General features: G+C 29.4%; 1 protein-coding gene across 3 annotated transcripts in view; it reads right to left on the minus strand.

The window, feature by feature from the left end:
* Positions 1-21,194, minus strand: part of mew (multiple edematous wings) — a 59,323-nt gene extending 38,129 nt beyond the window's left edge. For 2 of the 3 annotated variants that reach the window (XM_088191577.1, XM_088191579.1), the window contains exon 1: positions 20,893-21,186. In XM_088191577.1, coding sequence (XP_088047703.1) covers positions 20,893-21,068 — 176 coding nt within the window. In that variant the 5' untranslated portion in view covers positions 21,069-21,186. Of the gene's footprint in view, positions 1-20,892 lie in introns of all 3 variants that reach the window. The other variant, XM_088191578.1, reaches the window with a different exon arrangement.
* Positions 21,195-24,964: the final 3,770 nt, after the last annotated feature.

Below are 24,964 nucleotides of genomic sequence, written 5' to 3' on the forward strand. Positions count from 1 at the left end.
TGTACCTACAAAGATATATTAAAAAATCGAATGTCAATCAAAAAGGTAATTAGGTTATATAATTAAAACGAGCAAATTCAATATCCATGATGTTGCGCAAATGATTTTTTTTGTTCAGTCGATTTCTAAATATATCGAAACAAAGGTATAAAATGCGCTTTATTGACGAAAACGAAAAATGTTTCGCCATCGCTGACAATATGTTTATTTATGCGGGTGTTGTATATTCACGAATTCATGACACGGCCGGTGTGAACCATTGTTTTGTGATGTGACGAAGAAATGGCCAAAATTTATGCTAAGTTTGAGTCAAATAAAAATAAATCAGGTATTTGTAAATTCCGATGTGATCACAATAGATTTGCCTTCATAATATATTAACTTGACATAAAATATAATACTAATTTAAAAGACAAAGCGCTAGAAGAATAATATTTTTGTTCGGCTATTTTCTCAGATGTTACTCAAGTTTTAATAAAGTATGACACAAAAACAGCATACTACCGAACCAATATGTAGAACTACTTGATAGTACATTTCTAACAAATAATTCATTATTAAAGAAAATAACGAATATTCTGAATTAAAGGAAAAAATAGTCACACAGAAACGTCATTTCAGAAGAGCAAAACTTGGCCAGTCAGTAATCGTTTTTCTAATATTTCGATTTCATTAAATGATATGCATTTTTGGACAAATTCAAATGGGTAAAAATTCCCCTCCTGCCCCCTCCCCCCTAACGTATTTGTTTAGAATCTACGACAAAAGCCATAAAATCGTGCCGTCGCAGTGGAAACGCTCGGTTTTCTATGTTCATATTGATTATTAATTTATGTAGCTAATTGTTTATACATTAAACAAATTCAATTCAAATGTTCATATAAAACATACTATATATTTAAAAAATATTTTAATATTATAACATATTTCTTAATGCACGTAGGTATTTCTCTATTCCATTGAGAAAACAACTACATTTCTATTTTTGCGGAATGTCCCAAAAATATTATTGTACAAATTCACAACTCCATACATTATTCCCCTGGCAATACTCATTTTCTTATACCTAACTAACCTTAAATTGTCTCTATTTCTAGTATTAAATCAATGTGCATCTTTATTTATTATTAAATACTTATTAAAATAAACGTATTATTATCTATCTTATACATGAATACTAAAAGATTCATCTGCAATATTTCTTGAACATCCAACCATTCCAATCTATCAATCATACTTCTACAACTAGTTAATCTATTTTTATTTTTTATAACTACTCTCATTGCCATATTTAATAATTTCTGCAACATCATTTTCTATAATTTATTAAACATATCTAATATTGTTGCACAATAATTAAAATTAAAAATTTTGTGTTTATACTTAACATATTTTTGATCCTAAATAATATACTTATTTTCCAACTATTTTTTTTAATTCATACATATCAGTTAATTGTAAAATAATTTTATAAAAGCGATTTTTTCCTGTTGACATAAATAAATCATACATAACCAGTTTTACAACACAAAAAACCTAGATTATACATTCCATAAAATGATGATTACAAATCTAACGTCACACAGATAAATGCCAATCAGTCTAATAATACATGTATGAGACAATAACAAAGAGTCTGGTTCTGCCCAGAATCATCGAGAATAGCCAGACAATCGAGAGTCTCTCTGAATTTGAAGTATATATACGTAAACCATAAAACGGCCGTAATGCGTATAAAGTAGAATATCGTCAAACAGTATCGATTAATATATCCAAAGAAGTAAACAAAATGCGAAGCTGGTAAGACCATAAGATGTGTATTAAAAAATAAATTAACAATGAGTCTATTTTCACCATGAATGAATGACATTGATTAGAAGATCGAAAAGACATGCATTTTTCTGGCCAAATTCAAAGAGTAATAAATGATCCCATTTTCTCCTCCTCCCCCTATATAACGTCTATGTTTAGAGTCCACGTCAAAAGCAAATATTTCGATTTATAGTAAGTGAGAATCGAATGAAGGAAGTATATCTAAACCAAATTTTGACCAATAGGAGAGCGTAAAAAACAATGATCCCTTCTCAGAAGTCAAAAGTCCACGGCAAAAGCAATAAAATCGTGTTGGCGCCGTCGCAGTGGGAACGCACGGTAAGGAGCGTATTAGTTAGATAATTCGTATAAGCTAGATTTTGGTTTGAACAGCAAATGCACGTTTTGCAATCATCTCATTCAAAAAAACCACTTCGCTTAGAGCTTGGTATAAACACCGCTGAATCGACCGAGATGCTCCTTAGCAGCCAAATCTTTAGCAGATTGAATTTTGATTGTTAAGCAATGACATTATTATAAATAAGTAACAGATAAAAACATATTTAACAAAACAAATGTTTTTGTCTTAAGGCAACGCATTAGCTAGATCTTTATTCACCAGATATTTACAAGATCTGATTACGAATTTCAACACACATCTTAAGCGGAGATACGCCGAATCAAACGCATTGACCCTTAGAAAGAACACCTGAATCTCAAGAGTTCAACCCGATCTTTAATACGGCTTGGAGACTAGGTAACGCAAAACTACAGTAAGAAACGATATTTTAAAATTGTTTTGATATAAATATAGTTTATCTATATAACTTTGAACTTGTTGGTGGCACTTTTTACACTCAAAAGTAAAGTATTTAATTCTGAATGTCTTTTTAATAAAATTTTAAAATAAATCTCTGATAAAAAAATATAATAGTAATAGAACATATACAAATATTATATTTAAATATCATAAAAACATCACTCAAATTTCAGTAAAAAAGCATTAAATACCAAAAAAATATTGAGATAACTATAATATTGACATTGAACGCAACTTAACGACTTAAAGATTTTTTGTTAGTATAACTTTGTAAATAGAAGACGCATAGATTTTGTCAGCACATTTTATTGACTACTGGACAAAATTAACGCTCTTATCACACGCTTTTCTTTTTTAAATGTGAAAAAAGGGCCACTATGCCAAAAAAACTGCATAATTTCAATTATCGTATTTTTAAAAATAAAGTTAAAAGAAAAAAAAAATATTTCGTACCTATAAATTCAAGGGTTTAATTTTTATTAATATAGAAAAAATAACTTAATAATTAAATGAGTATTACGATTTTAATCATTGACTATATAAATATACTAATTTTTTTATATATACATACATACGTACGTATAAGTCATAATTTATAAAATCAGAGTTTGTTTATAAATTATTGACTCGAGATCTGTTTTTTTTAATGTTTATAAGTTTATATCAATTATAGGAAATTATATTTAAAGTATTAAGTAAATAGTTTTTTATATATACATATGTATGTATATATATACTATGTATGTATTATACTAAAGTGTTTAAGATATGAATTACATAACAAAGTTTTATTACACATTTTTTGCAAATGCAGTTGTGTTTATCATCAAAAGATAAAATGTTTATCTCATTTAATACATAAATTATACTGAAACTAATGGGTTTTTATCTTAATTTATTTTTTATTATTAAGCTAAAATAATAATAGTATAAAAAAAGATTCTTTATTACGATTATGTCAATCACAAACTAACAGAACTGTCACTTGCCGCCTAAGAGATTAAGGTACTCGCAGGTAGCGACTTAATTCCGCTTTATTTCCTGTCTGCCTAACCGACACATGTGAATTATAAACGCATTACGACAAAAAAATAGTTCTGGGTCATAAATTTAGATTGCTCTTTTTCTTTTTGGCAGCAGTGAATCATTCCGCGTCTCAGCTGAAATCGCATACCGTTTGAAATATGAACTTGGTAGAAAAAATTCAGTGGCAATAAAAAAAGTTCAGACGTCTACTGCGTTTTGTACTTCTAAAAATACCGCGGTAAACCATCGTCGGACACCTCACGCCCTTTGTATGGCGTTAATATTTAGTCTGGTGCGGCTTGTCTTCACAAATCGCTTTTGGGAATTGGTAGGCGTTACGAAGCAAATTTAGATGCACCAGTGCCGCATGAGACAAAAGGGCGTTATTTTGTCCGAACAATGAGACTGTATAAAGAAAGAGACGTTGCTTTTTTGTAGACCAATAACTACATCACTAATATGCATAATCAGTGGAATACAGAATAATTTATTTTAAGCCTTATTTCCTTTGAAACCACACAGTACTTTGTCATTATCACCAACCAGTCAACCTTGTTATTGAGTGGTTTCAGCACTTCGATCCTCGATTTGCATTTCAAAAACCAGTCGAGTCGCATTTTTTGCGCATGTGACCCTTAGCGAGCACGGTCGACAACTGGCAGAAAGCGGAAGAAAAGCAAACATTTCTACCATTTCTGAAAACAATCACTTCAAACAAACGTCGAGTTCAACGACTGTTTGGAAACGCCTGCAGTTCCTCGGTACAATCATAACGATTGTGTATTTTTAGTGCGTAAAATACGATATTTACTTTCTGCCATTGTTTGGTAGATGCAATAACACTCCAACGCATAAAATTCGCCATAGAAATAAGATATTGTTATGGAACTACACACGTTGGCCATATATCGCATCTGACTCCCAAATGAACGTGTGATATAAACTTATCATATACTTTATATAATTATACACATATATAATCATAATCGCGTTTATGTGCTAACCTAATAAAGCATATATTCAGGCAATTAATTAACGCAATCTGGAGATTCTAGAAAAACCTCATTTTAAAATACAACTTAATCACCAGCACTTGCAGAAACATGAATTAATTTAAGGAGCAATATCAAAGGAAATGATGCTGAACTGGAAATTCAACCGCTGATGTAATATATATTACTAATTGAGTTATCTTAAAAATACTCATATAAATAAATTATTTATTAATAATATTTAACGTCGTCCGAAAGACGACGGCGGGCGGTATTAATTCGAAAATTTAATTAAATTTTTATTTATTTGGCAATAATTGCATACTAACTTTGTTGTAGCTAGTTACATGGTATATAATAATTTTACTTATAGCTGAATTTTCATTAAAAAAAAATATTTTTTGAAACTGAAAAGATTGTGCTTGTGGTAGTTTAGTCAGTCTTTTTTTTATCATTTTTACGATTAAATGTAATACGTAATTAAATGAATCATGATTACAATTTCACCACAAAAATGCAATAACCTGATTTTTGCGTTAAATTATGCAATGCTTTAAAAACATATATTTTCGGTTCCATAAAGTATATAAGCAAAATATAGCTTATAAAAATGTCTTTATTTTTTTAAAATATATGCAATTACAGCTGTAATTACATTTTTATAGCGTTTTATTACAAAATATATAATTTAACTACATGAATTTAATTTTAAATGCTCATAACGTTACGCGTAAATTATTTTTTCATATAAAATTTATGTCTAACGATAGCACAAACATTTTTCTTTTAATTTAATGAGTAAAATAATATTTTTATAAAAAAAGTCTAAAATATATTTAATAATAATATTATTGTCCGAACAACGACGGCGGGTGGTAAGAGAAACAATTATCAAGAGATTATTAAATTACTAACAAAATTGTGATTTTGTTTGCAAATATTATATATTATATATAGATTTTATAAGTTACAATTTATGTAAATATAAATTCAATGATTTAATTGATAATAAAGTTTTAGATGTGAAAAATCTCATTTTGATGTCGTGTATGTTCCAAAAAAAAATGAAACAGTCAACAGTGCAACATTTCAACAAAATAAAGAATTTTTGACACAAGCAATAAAATGAATCAATCATATTCTTGCGTAAAGTCAACATGCTTTTAGATATTAAAAATATGGCTACTTAAAATATTTTTATTTTTAGACCTGAAAAAATCTTGAATGGATGAGCACAGACCGTAGCCAAAAACGAATATTCATAAAAGAATTAGAAACAGATCTGGGGTCCATCCATACCCCAGTTCGCACAGAGAGCATTTTTTTACCTTTTATTCCATAATTACGGTTAAAAATAATAAGTCATTTAAATCATTTAAATAAATTTGCATTTTATGGGTAAAATTTTATTATAAGCGCCACATCATGCAATGCTTTTATTAATCTTTTTTTAGAACAGTATTGAATTTTTCATAAAATACAATCGACAATATCTAAAAACTATAGATAATGACTACATTAATGTGTCAAAAAATGCAAAGAAAAATATCACCTTGTCGTACTCATATTTATAGTAATATTACTTTTATTGAAATATTGTTTTATTTATTACAGGATATTTTTTGGCTTCAAAATATCATAACATATAACTTAGGATTTCTTGGAAATTTTCTTTATCGTAGAATATATTATTTATTCCTAATTTTTATTAAAAAGTTCAAAATTGTTGTAGGTTGTTTTATTATATAATGGTTTTTGACGTAATTGACCTTTAACTTAACCCAGATCGGCGCTATTAAAGGTGAAAGATTTGTGACGCTCAGTTTGGAATCTCTTTCATAGAATGCGGAGAACGTCCACAAGAGAAGCATAAATTCAAATAAGAGCCCCAAAAATAAATTTGTGTATCAATCTTCATATATATTTAATCGCCAGCTCCGGAAGGAGTCTAAGTTTGGGGCAGTTTGTCTTGTCAATGGTGTCTGAACGCATTCGCCCTTTTGTTGACACTACACGATCAATTTTCCAAGAACACACTCGAACTTGGGCTGCGCTGGGCCGTACCCAAAAATACCCGTTTTGATATTCAACAGTTCGTTAATAACCCGTCCAGTGCCTCAGATTTACATAAGAGACGTGAAAGCTGAATCTTGAAGGATCTCAAGATCTCCTTATACAAAAGCTTATAAATAGCGATGTTCTTAGTATGAGGTATGCTCTCCTAATGGCCAAATACCACTTGAAATCAGCGATTAGAAATCAGCCACGTGCCTCAAATCCAACACTCAAGTGGGTGAAAGATGCTCTTATAGTTCTATATTTGAATGGTATGCCTCGGTCGGTTGGATGGTTAGCATGTTTAATCTTCGACTTTAAAGGTCTTCTAAGAAGGTGCTAAAGCGTATTTACTGAAACTATTATGCGCTATAATAGCACACCGTCTGGCGACAACGAGAAAATAAATTTAGATAATCCGCCATTTCCATGCTAATGGCAAAGACAGGAACGAGCAGCAAGACGATTAGAGCTAACGAGTCGGGCTTAATCAATTTTGACACGTGACAGGCAAGACACCTACCCTATTATTCCAACCCCCTTTCAACGTCAAGGTGTGGTGATTAAGTGATACATAAATGCATACAATTTTATTAAATACTAATAATATTTACAGTAGAGTGCATTGAGTGAAAGCTTACCTAACTAAAAAAATAGTAATTGGAATACAAAAGATAGTATATTATACTAGAATACTCATTTTTGATAAAAACATATTAAGAACAAACCGCATAACTTTGATGAAATAACAGATTATATAACCTCAAATATATCATAATATATAGAAAAATGGAGTCCGTAAGAGATACAATTTTAAAACTTTAATTTGTAACTGCCGTATTTTTGACTAAATCGTTTTAAAATGACGGCCATCAAAAACAAAATATTCGTAGCACTGACTTTAACCTTTTGAGTGATATCGCCGTACATGTACGGTGGTCGATCTTTCACTATTTTGAGATAACAATAAATATATTTATTGTATATATGGGATATAACAGCTTTTGAGTACACAAAAATTGTTAAGCAGATTTTCTTAAAACATTTCGCAAAAATAGTAAAGAAAATTCTAAATTCAATAAGAATATGTTAAGCAATATGGTATTGTCATAAATATGTTTTAACTTTTAAATTTATAGATAAAACAGTTTTTGATGACACGATAATTACAGTAATTATAATCATATAGATATGAAATATTCTAAAAATAGAGCATGTTTGTATCTTGACTAATTTTATTAGTCAGCAAAAATATAGACGCTGTAAATTTTTCGGATAAGTTCGTTTGCAGTCCAATTTGCCATATTGTTTTAAAATAGCGATAATAAAATAATAAAAATATTGTAACTTCAAAAAACATTATATAAGTAGACAAGGCAAAATTGTTTTATAATAGAAATTAACATAATATTTATCATGAAAAATTGTTTAAATTGTCACATATGAGATATAGCGGTTTTTGAGGGCATGATAACTGTTTTAATCATATTCGACATGAAACTTGTTCCAAAAATAAATATTGTGACTATGTCGTCTAAGTATGTTAGTCAATCTAATCTTATTTTAAAATCGCGGCTATACAAAAAATTTCTAAATCTGGTTAAAAATATTTTTGATTAAAATGTGAAAATTAAAAATATATAAAATAATAGAAAAGCGTATTTTACGCACTTTTATAAATGTATATTAAAAATCTAACTAATTCTTGTTTTTAAAAATAGGCCCAGTAAATATATTGGCTAAATTTGCTAATTAGTATTATCCACTATCCTGTTTCAAAATAACAGCTATTCAAAAATAATTATAAAAAAAAATCTTATAGGAATAAGTAAATAGGTTAAAAAAATTATAATATTTTTATTATTCATTTTTATATTAAAAAATCTAGCTATATTTTGTTTTTAATACAATAGTTAAATTAAATATATTATATGTTATAATGTACAATATGTATATATAAATAAGAATGAAAAAGTGAGAGAATGTATAATATATGGCAGCCCCAAAGTTTAGTTGTTCAAAGGCAAATCTCAACTGTATAACATTAAACGATTCTCCCCGAAGAAACCTGATATTTTCTATCCTCACAATGAAAATATTTGTGATGTATTTTACGAACAACAAACAAGTCATGTGAAAAAAAAGCAGATGTCGCTCACAAAACGAGATCTAGTGTTACACACCTAGGAAAATCGCTTATCCAAACCGATAATGTTACATGGCATTATTACATAGCTATTAAGGTATTAAGGTAGACTTGAGCGATTTTAATTAGAAGGGAAAACTATTAATCGAAACACAACATAGAGAGTGATGTCGCCGCTCAATTAATCACCGTCAAGAAGGGAATTGTCATAATCAATCATCGCTTCGAACTTCTTTTAAAAGCTCGCCGGTCATAAAATTAATTAATTGACTCCTGACCCCAGTGAGCTAAGACCACACCTGCAATGTATAGGTATTAAGGCTAAATATTACGTATTCAATTTTCTAAATAGTAACTAAGTATAAACATTCAAATCATTTTTTACTAAATAGTAAAATAATTTGAATATTTTTACTTATTACGTACTTAATAATAATAATAATTTAATCAGATATTACGAAGGAATCTAACCGACGACATTATGTCATTTTGCGGTCGTTGCACACAGATAAAATTATTTTCTTTAATTTCCTAAATGTAAAAAGCAAATAGTAAAATAATAATTTACGCTCTTCACCAAAGATAAATATTAATATCGACATCTGCGACTAGTGACCCGTTTAACGTACAGTTATTTCGTCAGTAAACTTCGCTTCCTCGGTTGCAGCATCCGCACTAAAAGACACTCACCAGAACTCCATCAGCATGGGAAAGTTGCGAAAGAGCATCGGAAAAAGAGAAAAGTTCAAAAGAGTAAGAAAATCTGGTTATGCTCCGCTTTGGCGGGGTATTACCGAACACGGACAGAATCAACGCCGATTTTGTTAAGACCAATTTAAAAAATAATATATTTATTGCACATTAACGCCGCCTATCGGAGATATTTTGCGACTCTGAAATCGCCATTATCAAATGATTTCTAAAAAGAGTTTAAAACTAAATTAAACTATACTACTCGGCTGTTGATCGTCATCAGTTTGTTTGTGTTCGACGTGTAGTCGGATCCGGCGAACATATCTCACGGTTTTCTGTTTATTAACCACTCTCTCAACACAAACAAACAATATATTCGTTTTTTTCTCTTCGAACACTATAAAATTTGTTTACATAAATTCTCCTCTGTAAGTGGATAAATATAATAAGTTAAATTGAGCGCAACATGTAAATAAAAACAGAGCACAGTTTTATAGCACTTAAAACGCCCCTTTTTACAACGTTTTTTATATTAAATTACAAACTATATCAGGGCATTAAAAATAGTATTTGCTTATAAAAAGGAAGATCAGGACCAACTTCGCCCACACGCGAGTACCGCGGGCGTCATCTTTGAAAACCAGTTCAGGTTTTAAAACTCAGCTCGCCAGAGATTCTCAATATAGCGTAAATAAAAAAAACTGTCGAGAATCAAAGATAAACGTCAAGCGATTTAATATCTGCCGGCAAGATACCGAGAAAGACGGTTGAATCTTGAAAAAGTGCACAACAAAAGCAGCCCATTAAAGTCCGGCAGGTGTCATAAAAAATACAGGTAAAATACCTGTCGAAAGTCTCAATGCAGTATTTCCGTTGCATATTTAGAGTGGATTGTTAGGCGATAACATAACGGGATAAGGACTCTTCAGATAAAACAACGATTCATTCAACATTTCTTAGAATCAGGTACATTATAAAGCATTATAGGTGTTTAAGATCATCGAACGTTTTAACGAAAATCATGAATATTCATGTTAAACATTAAATACTATTACAATATTGTTGAACATCAAAGGAATGGGACACAAAAACAATGTTATATTACAAATATTATACAATGTTTAGTTTTGGATGACATCAATGACAAAATACAATACGTGATAATCGAATGAAGCATATCTAAACCAAATTTTGACCAATAGGAGAGCGCAAAAAACAATTATCCCTTCTCAGAAGTCAAAAATCCACGTCAAAGGCAATAAAATCGTGTCGCGCACACCGTCGCAGTGGGAACGCTCATCACCGAGCATTCCCACTGCAACGGCGCCGACACTATATTATTGCTTTTGACGTGATTTTTTGGCTTCTGAGAAGTGATAATTGTTTTTGTGCTCACCTATTGACTAAAATTCGGTTTGAAAATACTTTGATCAGCCCTCTTATATTAGAAGTCCCCCTTATAAAGACAGCTGTCATAATTTTTAAATATAATGTAACATCGAAGTGCAGACAAACTATGGAGCAATGTGGGAGATGCGACGTCTGTCTGTACTTCTTATATTGTTTATATTTCCCTGAGAGATGAATTGGTTTAGTTTGTATTTTGGACTTTACCTAATGAAAGTTACAAAATTTCCGATAAAGAAATTAAATATTATTTTTGATCTGGTTTTTATTCAAAATTATAATTTATTGTAATGAAAAAAAATCAGTGTTTCCTGTCCTAACAATTAAAAATCATTTTTTTCCATTTTTACAAACAGATAAAGCAAAAGTTGAGTGGCACATAAATCGATATTGATAAAGTGAATTTTGATCTATTAGTATTGTAATTATATACTGAATACTGAACAGAAATTTTGCACTTTTAGCCACAAAATGAGATGATATAATTTTTAACTCAACAGTTTAATCCCCCCCCCCCTCAAAATTAATATTAAATCAAATTTTTAATTTTTAAAATAAATAATATTCATTTGTTTTTTTTAAGTTTTTAATTGCTTTTTTAATAATTATTACGATGAAGTTTAGCAAACATTTGAGACTTTTTAGCTTAATTAATATTATAATTATAATTTTCTAAAGTAGAGAGACTAAAATTTTCTGTTTAATAAATTGCTATATAAATTGTGTTTTACGAAATAATTACTTTTGTTAACGTAGAAGCATAGCAAACCTGACCGCCAGAATCAGCTAGATTTCTGCGTGAAAGGATATTTTCAATATATATATATTTTAATTTAGTTGAATTCAAAATGTAATTTCACAATGTTTGTGGCAAAAATCTGTAACACTAATGTGCCGTAGCACACTAGTTGCGGAACTCTATACTAGACTACAAATACAAAGCGTTTAAGCGCATTGTACATCATAACGTTTTGTATACACAAATACTATCTATAAATTTCAGAAGCAGTCTATGACGCATTGTGAATAATTCATCTATGGCCGCAATAACAATTGTGTTATTGCCAAAGCGAATTTTATGAAATACGAAACTTCCTTCCGCTCGGTGTTGCCATTTTAAATAATCGTTAACATTTTAAACGCAATTTAGTGAGCGCTTTAAAACTGTATTAAATAGAACAGCGACGATAAATGGTTTAACATTCAGAACGGCCTATGTCCAACTGAAATGCCAAAGCGTGACATTAAAAAACCTTTTCCGCGGAAATTCGCCGTTTTGTTCGTCAGTATAATGGAATTTTTTTACATAATAGACTCTGACATTATCAATCTTTAACCTATCGAATATTATCTGACCAACGAAATAAAATTGTGTGATGCTTTCTTAAGAATATAATAAAAAAAAAGCTTTTATTATATTTTACTAGTTATATTTAATCACATAAATTTACTAGATATCAATATTTACATTATTACATTGACCACATTTACCGATAAACATAGATAAATATTAAGACAAATCGTGGTAAGATATATAGCACTGGGAAGATATTATTTTTAACAGTTGGCACCCCTGATCACAGGGATGTTCTTTGTCCCGTTTTTCACGTTCATTTCCATGGCGCCAGCTTGGCTACGAGATAGCAGTGCAATATCGAACACTTTCGGGGATGAAATGGGAAGGGATGAATGTAGACCGGATATCGCGAAAACATAAAGGATGCGCTACACATTCATACATATAGAATTTGCCCCATATTATTCAAATCAATAAAATAAATATTATTGTGTATATAGTATCTGTAATATATAATTACATGTGTATTATTCACAATCAACGAGCAGAATTCTCGAGCCAGTAGTTCCTCACATTCTACGAGTATTAAATAATATTATATAAAATCACACAATAATAAAAAAAAATAGGGACCCGTGCAAAATTAATTCAATAACAATCGAAGAATGCGGTATGTAATGGATAATGGTGCGCTCGAGTGGTTCTTTGAGTGCTTTTGTATATTTTTAAAGAAGAGCCCCCTTACGCCACTTATGGACGAAAAAAAACACATATCAAATTTGTAGCCATTGTGTTCGCAATATAAATCTTTACGAGATTTATGGACTCCTTTTGGGGTGAAATTTCGCGGTTGCGCAACCCTCATATATATTTGCGAGGCTTAGCGCCCCCCGAGACGAATCGGATTCGGTTAAAATAGCGACAGATTTTTGGTGTGACAACTAGAATTAGAATAAAAAGCTTATTTCTATCGCTATATTTAAAAAAATCCATATATATTTCATTTAAAATATGTACATTAAATAAGAAGTCGTAAAACAGTATTTGACTTTATTTTTTTGTGCCAGTCGAGATTAGCTAATCATGTGATCTAAGAAATTAATGAACATTTATGATTTTTGGCTGTACCGTGCAGACCATCAATCGCTGTCAGACAATCGTAAAAATCGTACGAAAATAATGTCCTGGCATTCAATTATCAGAAATGCCATAATAATCGTTCAAATGAAGTTCATACTATTAATAATATTTATTCCACAACAATAAGATATTTATATGCATGTGTAGAATTACTAGAATCAATTGCATTAATATTTTTTAATACATCGCAATTATTTATCTGCGACACACTATACATTTATACTTCATCCTATAACATGTATGGTATACAAACATAACTAATATGTATATACATATACTTGATTTAAAAGGAAATTTCAAGTTATTTGTTATAATTATAAAAGTAAAGTTCTTGGTATAATCACTTTATAATTTTACGGTTATATTAATTATTTTTGCCACAAAGATTCAATTTACATGTGAAGTTAAGAACTGATTTCAAATATTTTTTTCTGGCACGTGTACTTCTATTTTAATTTATAGATTAAAACAATACATATTTCAAAATACATAATTTTAGAACCAGCGAAAGAATTTTTATGAATGAAAGAATGAATTTAAAAAATCATAATTAAAAAGTAAAGTTTGTTTTAAATAGTTGATTTTTTTTATGTATCATAAAAATTAAATTAAAATATATTTTTTAGCATGTTTTATAACAAAAATATTTTATATGGCAGTAGCTTCAAGCTCATAAAATCCTATTAATCGTAAAATATATTTTTCACATACATTAATCTAAAATATGTCAAAATTTCAACCAAAAACACCAAGACTAATTCAACAGTGCAGCGAGAATTTTTTGCTTATTTTTGACGAATAACCAACGATTAACCTTCGACGTAACATTTTAATAAATTTGAGAAATAAAGGTGAACTAAATAAATTGCTAAAAAATAATCATTAAAAAATATAATTAGAAATGACATTTAGTAGTACTTATTTTAATTTCTGATTGTCAGTAAAAAAATATGCAATAGAAAACAGTAAATAGACCAAAGAGTTTTAAGAACTCAATAACTGCCGTGTTTTAATCATATCGACATGATACTTATTTTTTAAATAAACCTTGTGAATATTCCAGCTAAATTTTCAGAAAGTCTGATACGCCATTTTGTTTAAAAATGGCGGCTATTCAAAAATTTTAGCAGTTAATAACTTAAAATCCTAAAGTTTAAAGATAAAAAATATAAAATAAATGTTTTTTTTTAATGTCATATAAATGGTTTTAATTAATTATAAATGGTTAAAAAAAATAAGTAGTGGCAATTTAAAAAAACAAAAAGTTGTATTTCCGTTAAATATATCGTAAAAAACATTATAAATAAAGAAATAAAATTGAATTAAAATTAAAAAACATAATTTTCAAATAAAAAAACTATATTTTTTGCCATTTCCATAATTATCTATATTCGAATGACTTAACCCAAAAATCGTTTGGTAACACATTAACAAAAATAAATAAAATAAATTTAACCATAGTTTTAATCATATCAACATGAATCTTGTTAATTACTCAGCTAAGTTTTTATCTTGTTTTAAAATGGCGGCTATTAAAAACATTGAAACATCCTTAACTTTACCTAAACGTTTTAAAATTTAAATAAAACATTTTTTTAATAAAAAAATAATAAATTAAAAAATGTTTTTTTTTACATTTTTTTGTTATTTATACATATGTGATTATGAGATTTAAGAAAACGATTACTGTCGTATTATTAAAAAAATAGTGATTCAATGAAATCAATTTTAACCAATTAATGTAACAATAAGGAATGCAATTTCAAATGTACTTTAAATATTAAAAAAAAAACTGTTTTGTCATATTTAGGCATTGAAGTTGACCTCTCACACCCTAACTCCAAAAATTGAATGCACGCTTGTTTCTGCATCGAAGACAGAGCGCACCATTGTTGGTTATATTATTAAAAAAGCGATAATGGGCCCATTGTTTGCTACGCCTCTAGATTAAACACCTCTCAATGGAGCGACTCTCGTTACACATTCAATAGGTACTTTTTCGTTGTTTTATAATCTCGACTCTTTCACGTTGTGTGTTTTTTCAGGCGTGGGCGAGTAAATCTGTCTGTGAGATTATCGGAGAATGATGGAGTGTGTTAGATATCGGCCCATTACTAGTTTCGCAATAACGAGACCTAGAGAACCGGACACTGTTGGCTCGGTGAGCGTAGGTTGGGCTCACGAACCAGAAGACTACTAAAAATCTTCACGTGGGACGATGGTAGCTTTCGTTTGAGCTGCAGACAGGGTCAGCCAAGAACGTGGACCTCCAGATTCGAATCGTAGAAAGTTGTGAAAAGGATCTGGTTTGAAAAATGATCCTATCGTTGAACTACTTCCAGATTGTATTGTCCTAGATCTTCATTTTCATTAGTGGATGGTCACTACTAAAGAAAATTGCGACACTCAAAAATATATTAACGACATCAAAAAACAATACAAATTAGTTCTGTAAGATATGATCTGCAAATGATATCGCAAGAAAAGTTGTAGATGTTTATTTTTGCTAATACACAGCTAAGAAAAATGGTAAAAGTTTTGTGTATTGTTTCACTACAGTAAATTTACATAATGACGAACGTCCTTCATTATGAACAAATGGATTCTAACGAATCCAGGATATTGATCAGACAACGGAAACACAATAAGGAATGAGCAATGAATCGTTAATACCACACACTTAACCCTATGAATGTCACGTTTTCGCAGCTGCCTGCAGAGATTGATTTCAAAAGGGTCACTTTTGAGAATCTCCTGAATAACGGAACATCGAATCGGTCTCACCTCTTCGGAGCCGAGGGCAAACCCACGCTTTATTGAAATGATTCCTATCGATCCGTTAACGTTCGCACCTTTAAAACGTGCTAGATCTCAAACACTCTCTCGAAGAATTTCTCTCGCTTCTAGCATCATGCCGACGTTAAATGGCAATTCTTGTGCAAATGCATCCACAACAGCCTCGCTTATCTTTCGCTTCGTTACGGCGACGGACAAAAGCGAACTCGCAGGGGCTTCGAATCTTTTACATTAAAACGAATCTAAATTCAGATCTCGGATCGATGGCGTTACATCACCGATTATATCATTACACAAAGGTCAGATGCCCGGCTCATGACTCTTGTGAGCAACATCCATAAAAACGAAATGCTTCAGATAAGATCCGACGCTCGTTTCAAGTGTCAATAAGAAATAAGAATGACTTTCATGAAACTCTTAATAAGGCGTTCAGCAATGTACCAAAAATATGTTTCAAGACCTATTCATTATGTGTTTTTCTTCAGTCAAATATAGCATATACTATCTTATAATTTGATTATGTACACAAAATTCTAAAGATAACATTAGAATAGCCATTAGAAGTTCCAATTATAATTTTAGTAAATACAGAAAAGGCGTAGTTTACAACTTAGTTACAGCGATAGCGTTTCAGCTTGCCGTAACGAATTTACAGCTCTATTTTATTGGATATTTAACTCTTTTTTGAACGTAAACTTGTAAATTTAATATTTTTTATTTTTCTCCTTACTTATTTCTCTTTTTTCTTTAAATTTTTAATAGTTGCCAATTTGAAACAAGATGGTGGATTAGACTGGCTAACAAATTTAACCGTGATTTTAATAAAGATCTATTTAGAGTAAGTTTTAATTACCGCCATTTTTAAATATGGTGGTGAATTAAACTGGCTGATATTTACAAAACCTATTTTTTTTTAAACTATTGAAAATAATAATTAAAAACATAATTTTTTTCATTTCAAAATATTTTTGTTACTTTTTTCTAACGGTGTTACGAATTTTCAATTTATTTTATTACTCGCCATTTTGAAACAAAAAGGTGATTAGAATTATTATAAAGTTAACCGTGATATATACAAAATCTATTTTTTATAACTAGCAATTACCGTGAGCTCAAAACTATTATATCCTAAATAAACTGCAAAAAATATTTTAAAACCTCAATTTATTATTTTTTTATAATTTAAAATTATGAACTCAAAACCAGTTATATCCCAAATAAATTACAAAAAAATGTTAAGCAACAATAATTTTATAAAAAGTAATTTCAACAAGATTACATTTTTAGTCATTAAAAATATAAATAACAAACAAACATACATGCATAAAAAATACTATTAAAAGAAAAAGACATAATTATAATTTATAATAGAATGCAAAATTCAGCTTTAAATGATTTGAGCATAATTCATCATAATAAATTTTACTAATCATCATTAATAATTTTCTTTTACGTTGTAAAACTATACATTTTACAAAAAGCAAGACCTTATAAGGAAAAACTGAAATACAGTTATAATTGACTGCAGAATAATCAAGGTACTTCGAGACTAGTTATTACTACCAAAAGCGACTAAAAGAGATCGAAATCCATCAGCCTTGTTATATAAAGTCTATAATTTATATAATATTACAATCACATAAAAAACTGAAAAATATATATAAATATAGAGGTTAATAATTACAACCAAAAACGACTTGTTGATATGGAAATCTACCAGCCTTGATATATAAAGTGTGTATATATATCATTTATATAGAATAAAAAATGGAATATAAATATAAATTAAGTGGTTTCTGATTTGTACCAAAAACGATATGTAGATGTGGAAATCTACCAGTCTTTGGAAATAAGTATTAGTGATTTTGATGGAGTAGATATTAATTCACAAATATCTGGTAGTAAAAGTCATGGGTTACATCTAATCATTGTTGATAACCACTGTGAAAAGCGTCGAGGCCTTCAAGCAGTTGCATTTCTTCACTTTTGCATCTCCACTAATTGGATGCAACCAAAGAGTTGCTGTGCCCCGGGCACTCCAAGGGACGGGACAAAAGGACCGACTGTGTTCTACGTTCAATTAGTGCGAGATCTCCTCGTTCGATTTTGCAAAACGCAAAATGACCACAATTACTTGACCATAGTTGTAGATAGTCACTGTTTCTTGGAAGAGTTACTACTACCGCAGTCTAATGAAAGACTCACCCGATCATTAGTGATCATGCATGGCATTAATCAAATGGTGGATGATCATAGGCGTTGAGGAAGTTATTAGATTATTACACACCTGTCAGTCACTCTTGATTCTATACACATTTTTTTGGACTGGATGAAATTACATATGTTTGCCCATTTGAGCGGAAATTCTTGTAGTGTAATATGATAGACATTCTAAGAAATAGTTGACTATGAATATGTATATTTGGTCATATTTTCTTATCAGAAGTTTTACACCACAATGTATTGCTTTCGATGCTTAGTTATAATATTTTAATTTCTAAACCTATGATGATATCATTTGAGTGTTTTATGATAGATGACTAACAACCATGTGCTTTTGAGCCAGTCATGGGAATCGTACGTGATGAGAAAGGAAAACTAGCCAGTTCTGGACTTGAACTATCGTTTAACGAGGTCTAAAAAGACAGGAACAAATAGAAGACATGTGGAATTTAGAAGCTGCACCTACGCATCTGTGCCTTTAAAAAAAATGCTTTCTAATATGTTTGGATTTTAAATCTTGAATGAAAGTTGATGATATTGCTAATGCTAATGTTTGTTTTACTCTCATATCGTGTTTGATTCTAACGTAAACAAATACATCACTAATATTTCAGTTATTAGGAATACTAAATTAACTGAGTGGTTATAAAACCACATGCAATTTCCTGTACGTCATATCGCGTTTTTTCGAGAGATGACAGATTATATCTATGAGCGATTATCTAAGAATCGGTTTATCAGATTACTCATTAACAGGGTTGCCTCTTTAATACAAATATAATATTTTTTGGGTGTATATATATTATTTGAATTAATTTAATTAAATGGTCTGTAAATTTAAAATAAAGGGGCGAATATATTATTATATTAAATAAAAGCAGTATTTTTTGACAAACAGTCACAGCGGCAGAAACAAAGCTAATTTTATATGCATATTTATATATTAATCATTTTGATTCGATCAGTATATAAATAACCATTAAAAAAAAAACACGAAATTTATGTTAGGTTTCTGAAATATTTTTTTTTATCTTGACATTTATATTTTTTAATATATGAATGTACATATATGACAGAACATTTTGAACAATGTATTTCTCTAAGATTTTAATATACCATTTTTAAATTTAAATTTTAAAACCATTTTTTGACTCTATTGAACTTAATGAACTTAGCTGAGATATTCATATGAGCTATTTTTAAAACAAATTTAATGTGAATAATATTAAAAATACAGTAGTAATTATTATATTTACTGCATAAATAGCAATATATATATATACAATACAACTGTATATATAAAAAAAAAACATTTTTTTAAAAAAAATATTTATTTTAATTTCTATTTTTAAAAGTTTTTCCTTTCAATTTTTTTTCTTAATTTTTTTATTTTTGAATAGCCGCCACACTATATTCCACAAAAAAATTTAATTCTAAATGAATTTAATTTCAAATCTTTTATGTTTTGAATAGCCGCAATTTTGAAAAAAATATGACTGGCTAACATACCTGGGATATTTACTAATTATATTTTTAGAATAACTTTCATGACGTTATTATTAAAATTAAGGCAGTTACCGTGTCTTCAAAAATACACAAAAATAAAAAATATTTTTTTTTAATAAATACATATTTTTTTAAAAACTTTAAATATATTTAAATAAAAAATTTTATATTGTACTTAAAGTGCAATGAAAATATTCCATTTGTATTTTACTTTAAAAATAATAATCGATATCACAACCAGTGGCGTCTTGAAAACAACCCAACTCCATAAATAATGACAGATTACGTATTTTTTTTTACAACAAAGATTTATTTTATAAAATAGTGTTGTGATTAAGAGCAGATCTTTTTATCTACAAATTCTAGAGTAAATACTGAATAAAAATAAAAGACAATAATTTTAATCCCGTGCAGGTTGAAGGCTAGCGCCTTTATCTATATTGAATCGAGTCACTTTTATCTATATTGAAATCACATTATTTAAATAATCTAAAACCTATAGTTATTTCTTACTGGAAGATTAAAAAACTTGAATCACATAATAAGAAAATGTGAATCAGTATAAGATAAATGTAAAACACTGTAATTCCAAATTATTTTGACACTAAGTTGGGAAATGTTTTTAATTATACACTTGAATCAAGTTTTTTACAAATTAAGGTCAAGAATGCTAATGTTAAGTTGTTTATACACGTGCTAAAAAACCTAAGCAAAACAGTTGATTGGCAAGTCATTGATCGTTGATCGGAGCTCGATTGCTGACAGAGATGTAATTAGATTAAACGTTCTAGTATATAAACTATTATAATGGAGTCTTCAAAGCACTTTTTCGCAATTCTAAGATCTAAGAAGTTATCAAAGGAGATTTTGAAGGAGATTGGATGGCAAAAAGTTGCGCCCAGGTAGAAACACCTGAGGGGTCCATCGAGAATGGTCTCGCTCTAATGCATTCGAGCATAAAAAAAATATTAAAACTCACCAATTGTCCGTGGTGTTGTTGTCGTTGAAGGTCTGGTGTTCAGCTACGGAATATCCGAAGTAAGAGCCAGGTCTGCCGGTCTTGACTACCGGCAATCTGTACTCCAGGTTGAAGGTGTTGCCCAAGGCGAAGCAGCAGAAGGTGAGCAACACGCAGTAGAAGTTTTTGGCCGGCATTTTTGGATTAGCACTTTATTCTCACTTTTTTCTTCACTTTAACTCAGATAAATGTCATTCATGGTTTCTGAAACTGCGGGACGCACAACCACTCACAGCGGCCAACGGGCTGATACTGAATGCCGCAGAGAAGTTGCTGTTCGATGTGCGACTTTTGTAAAAAAGTTGCCTGGAAAACGTAGACAGGCCGCAAACGAAATATTCATAAATATTTTCAAGGTATCATTGTTTACGTAATTTATTTTCATTAAAAGTTTAATCAACATTCCATAAATATTTGCACAATACTAATATTTATAGAATTGCTATCTGCGGATGTATTATTTTAACTTATTAAGATTGCATATTATTTAAAATATTAAGATTGCAATAAGCAATAAACTTCCGGTTATGGTTATTGCAGTTAATTTATTACATTTACTCTGATGACCATTAAAAATATATACATAAGCAAAATAATATGAATATAATCAAAATAATTAAAACGAATTCAAGAAGTGTCATATTTTATCATAAAAATAATATTCCTCAATATCTATCTCTAAAGAAATAATCTTGCACTAAATATAAAATATGACAGTAGGTAAAAATACGTTGCTCGACAAAAAATATTTATTCTAAGAATACTTATTAAAATTATCTATTCGACAAAACTTATTTATTTAAATTTATATTAAAATTTAAAAATTATTTATAAAAATTTATATTAAAATTATTTATTCGACAAAAATTATTTATTCTAAAAATACTTATTCTTATTTAATTCAACACCATTTCCTTATATCCATAAAATACAACCCTATACCAAGCAATTCATAAATATTTAAGATAAAACTACTCGTATTATTTAATTATTTTTTTAGGCATAACTTTATTAAATATTAAAAATGCAACCCTATTCCAATTACATAGTTGATAAGATTATTATTTTTATGTATTATTTTTATCAAATGAGTTTTTAATAAACAGAAAATATGTTAATTAAAAATTAATTTTAATTGTATCAAGAATTTATATTTATATTGAAAATATAATCATTTCTATCAGAGCTTTACTTCATAACTAAGTTATATTATTGATTCTTTTTGAAAATATCTGACTATTTAATTTGTGCCTTACATTTATGTTACGACTCATATAATAGTAAATAAAAATATAAACAATGACAGCAAGTAAATTAAACGGTCAGTAATATTATTAATACATGGTCAGTGAAAATTATAAGCAGTCAATAACATTTAATATAAAAAGTGTTTTTTTTTAACACAATATTATTCGAAGCATTATATCTGATTTTAATTTACAGCTATATTACAATTACATTATGTCTAGCAACGCATATTATCGTTCCATATTAAAATATTAAAAGCAAAATAATAAATATAAATATGACCGTTTAATAACTACTGATCAATAACTTTGTCTTAAACGGTCAATATATTTTTGGTAAATAGTTGTTAAAGTTCCGATTGCCGCAGTAACGCATATTACCGTTCTGTTAAAACATCAAAATTTAGTAAAAAGAAAATTATATAAAAAAGACCCTTTAAAAATGAAAGACCATATATTAAAAGTATTGACTAATCAAAAAAATATTACTGACCTAATAAATACAAGCCAATAACAACTGGCAATTTCTTAATTTAGCCATTTATTAAAACTACTGCCTACTTAATTGTTAAAATAAAACAACTGAATTAATAATTACAAGTCAATAATGATTCTGATTCATTTTATTCAAAAAAAAATATACAATACAATATATGTCTTACGTAAACTATATTTACGTGGGTAAGACATTATTTTATTTTAGACAGTTTTTCAGAAAGAAATGTTTTGTATCTTTGATAAAATTGCTACTTTGAACCATTTAAAATAATATCTAAGTTACTGCAAAATTTCACTATTATTAACTTGTTTTTTTTTGCGTTATCGCAAATAAAATTATGCGATTTATACACGAATTTATGGAAACAATCAGTAATCAATACCTAATTAATTTTAAATAAATATTTGAAGCCATCTGTGTGCGTGTGGCGAAATTATTTAGTAAAATTATCATTTTATCGACACTACTTATAATTTACGCACACTGTTTAAATGCTTAACAGATATCTTAGTGTTTTACACAATGATTTTTAACACTATAATATTAGTAAATATTATAATTAAATTATTTATTAGTTTGAAATAAAATTAACTTTTAGGTCAAGCTATTATAAAATTTTATTTGTGTGCAATTATATATAGGTAAATAAATATTATATATTATTTACTTTACACTGATATGAATTAATCCAGTATATTATGTATCCTAGATACAGCGATTATCTACTGCACTATTCAGGAACGTCATTTAGGCATCTGTCTCCCCCCCCCTTGAATTTGGACATAAAAATAGATGTCATTTAATACAATATTATGAATCTTAATGAAATTTAAATATTAAAAAGAGGACAATCTAAATGTGCAATATAGAAAAAAATTGTTCCATAACACAAATTGTTTGTGCATTACTGTTGGACAGAATAGGTGCGAGCGAGCATTGGTCAGAACAGTAAACACCTTATATAAAACTCTATGCAAAGATTCCTTTCCAAAAAAACCCTTCTTACCACTGACTGGTCAACTTTTGCCCCCCCCCCCCCTGAAAAACTGAAATTACGTCCCTGATTTTAAACCAGAAATTCTCAAGTTATCTCTCAAAGAACATAAAAAACCCGTCTCTAATCTATCCCGAAAATATTTATTTTAAATATGTAATTTCAGTGATGGTATATTTTCATTAGTAAAGTCCAAATACATAGTAGATATATATTACTACTAGCGAAAATATAATTAACTGCTAATTGCTAGTGAGATTATTTGATGCTCTAAAAGGTCTATGAAACTCTTGTTTAATGAAAAATTTGACAGTTTCGAAACGTCCACTTGCTTTTCAAATCCAAATCTAACCTAAACGAATTAATCAAACCCAACTAATGCATTAGGTCAGGGGTCGGCAAAGTGCGGCTCCGGAGCCGCATGCGGCTCTTTGGCTCCTTGAGTGCGGCTCTGGCACAAATATCCACGGGCTCGGGCGCTAATTCTGGTCAAGTGTCCTTTCCATACAACGTTGAATGTGTGCGTGAGCGTTGACGTAGTACCTGTTTCGTCCGGTAGGGGCGCAGCGCAGCGTAGTAGTATGACAGCTGTCAATCTGCGTATTTGACGGCTACAGAAAAGCCGGCCAAAAGTATGACCGGCGTCAGAAAAGGGTTTGTTGCCATTTTGAAAGAAAAAATGAATCACGAGATATTGGTTTATCATTGCATTATTCACCAAGGAGCACTTTGTGCGCAGACATTTCCGAAAGAAATTAGTAAAGTTATGGGATTAGTGATCACGATCATCAACTCCATTGTAGCTAAAGCTCTAAATCATCGTCAATTCAAAGAATTTTTAGTTAAAATGGAGAGTGAGTACGCTGATCTTCTGCTTCATAACAAGGTTCGATGGTTATCAAGAGGGAACGTTTTAAAACGTTTCGCGTCCCTATTGCCAGAAATTAAAGCATTTCTCCTTGAGAAGAGTGTTCACTATCCAGACAATCAGTGGATCCAAAACTTTCATTTCATGGTAGACATGGTAGAAAGGAAACACAATTTTTTCGATGTTAGAAGAAGTCATTTCATTCGAAAACAAATTATCCCTTTTTGCTCAAGATTTTGAAAGAGAAACATTGTTTCACTTTCCGATCCTGCTGAAGCATCGCCAAGAAAATAATTCCTCTTTTGACAAACACCATTTCAAAACAATAATTTTAAATATGAGGGAAGCATTTCTCAGCAGGTTTCAGGGTTTTAAGAACAGCAAAGCGACCTTAGCATTAATCAAAAATCCTCTTAATGCTATAA

Source organism: Plectrocnemia conspersa, unplaced genomic scaffold (assembly GCF_051122295.1).
Source record: "Plectrocnemia conspersa isolate PC_06_02 unplaced genomic scaffold, ASM5112229v1 ptg000009l, whole genome shotgun sequence".
NCBI lineage: Eukaryota > Metazoa > Arthropoda > Insecta > Trichoptera > Polycentropodidae > Plectrocnemia > Plectrocnemia conspersa.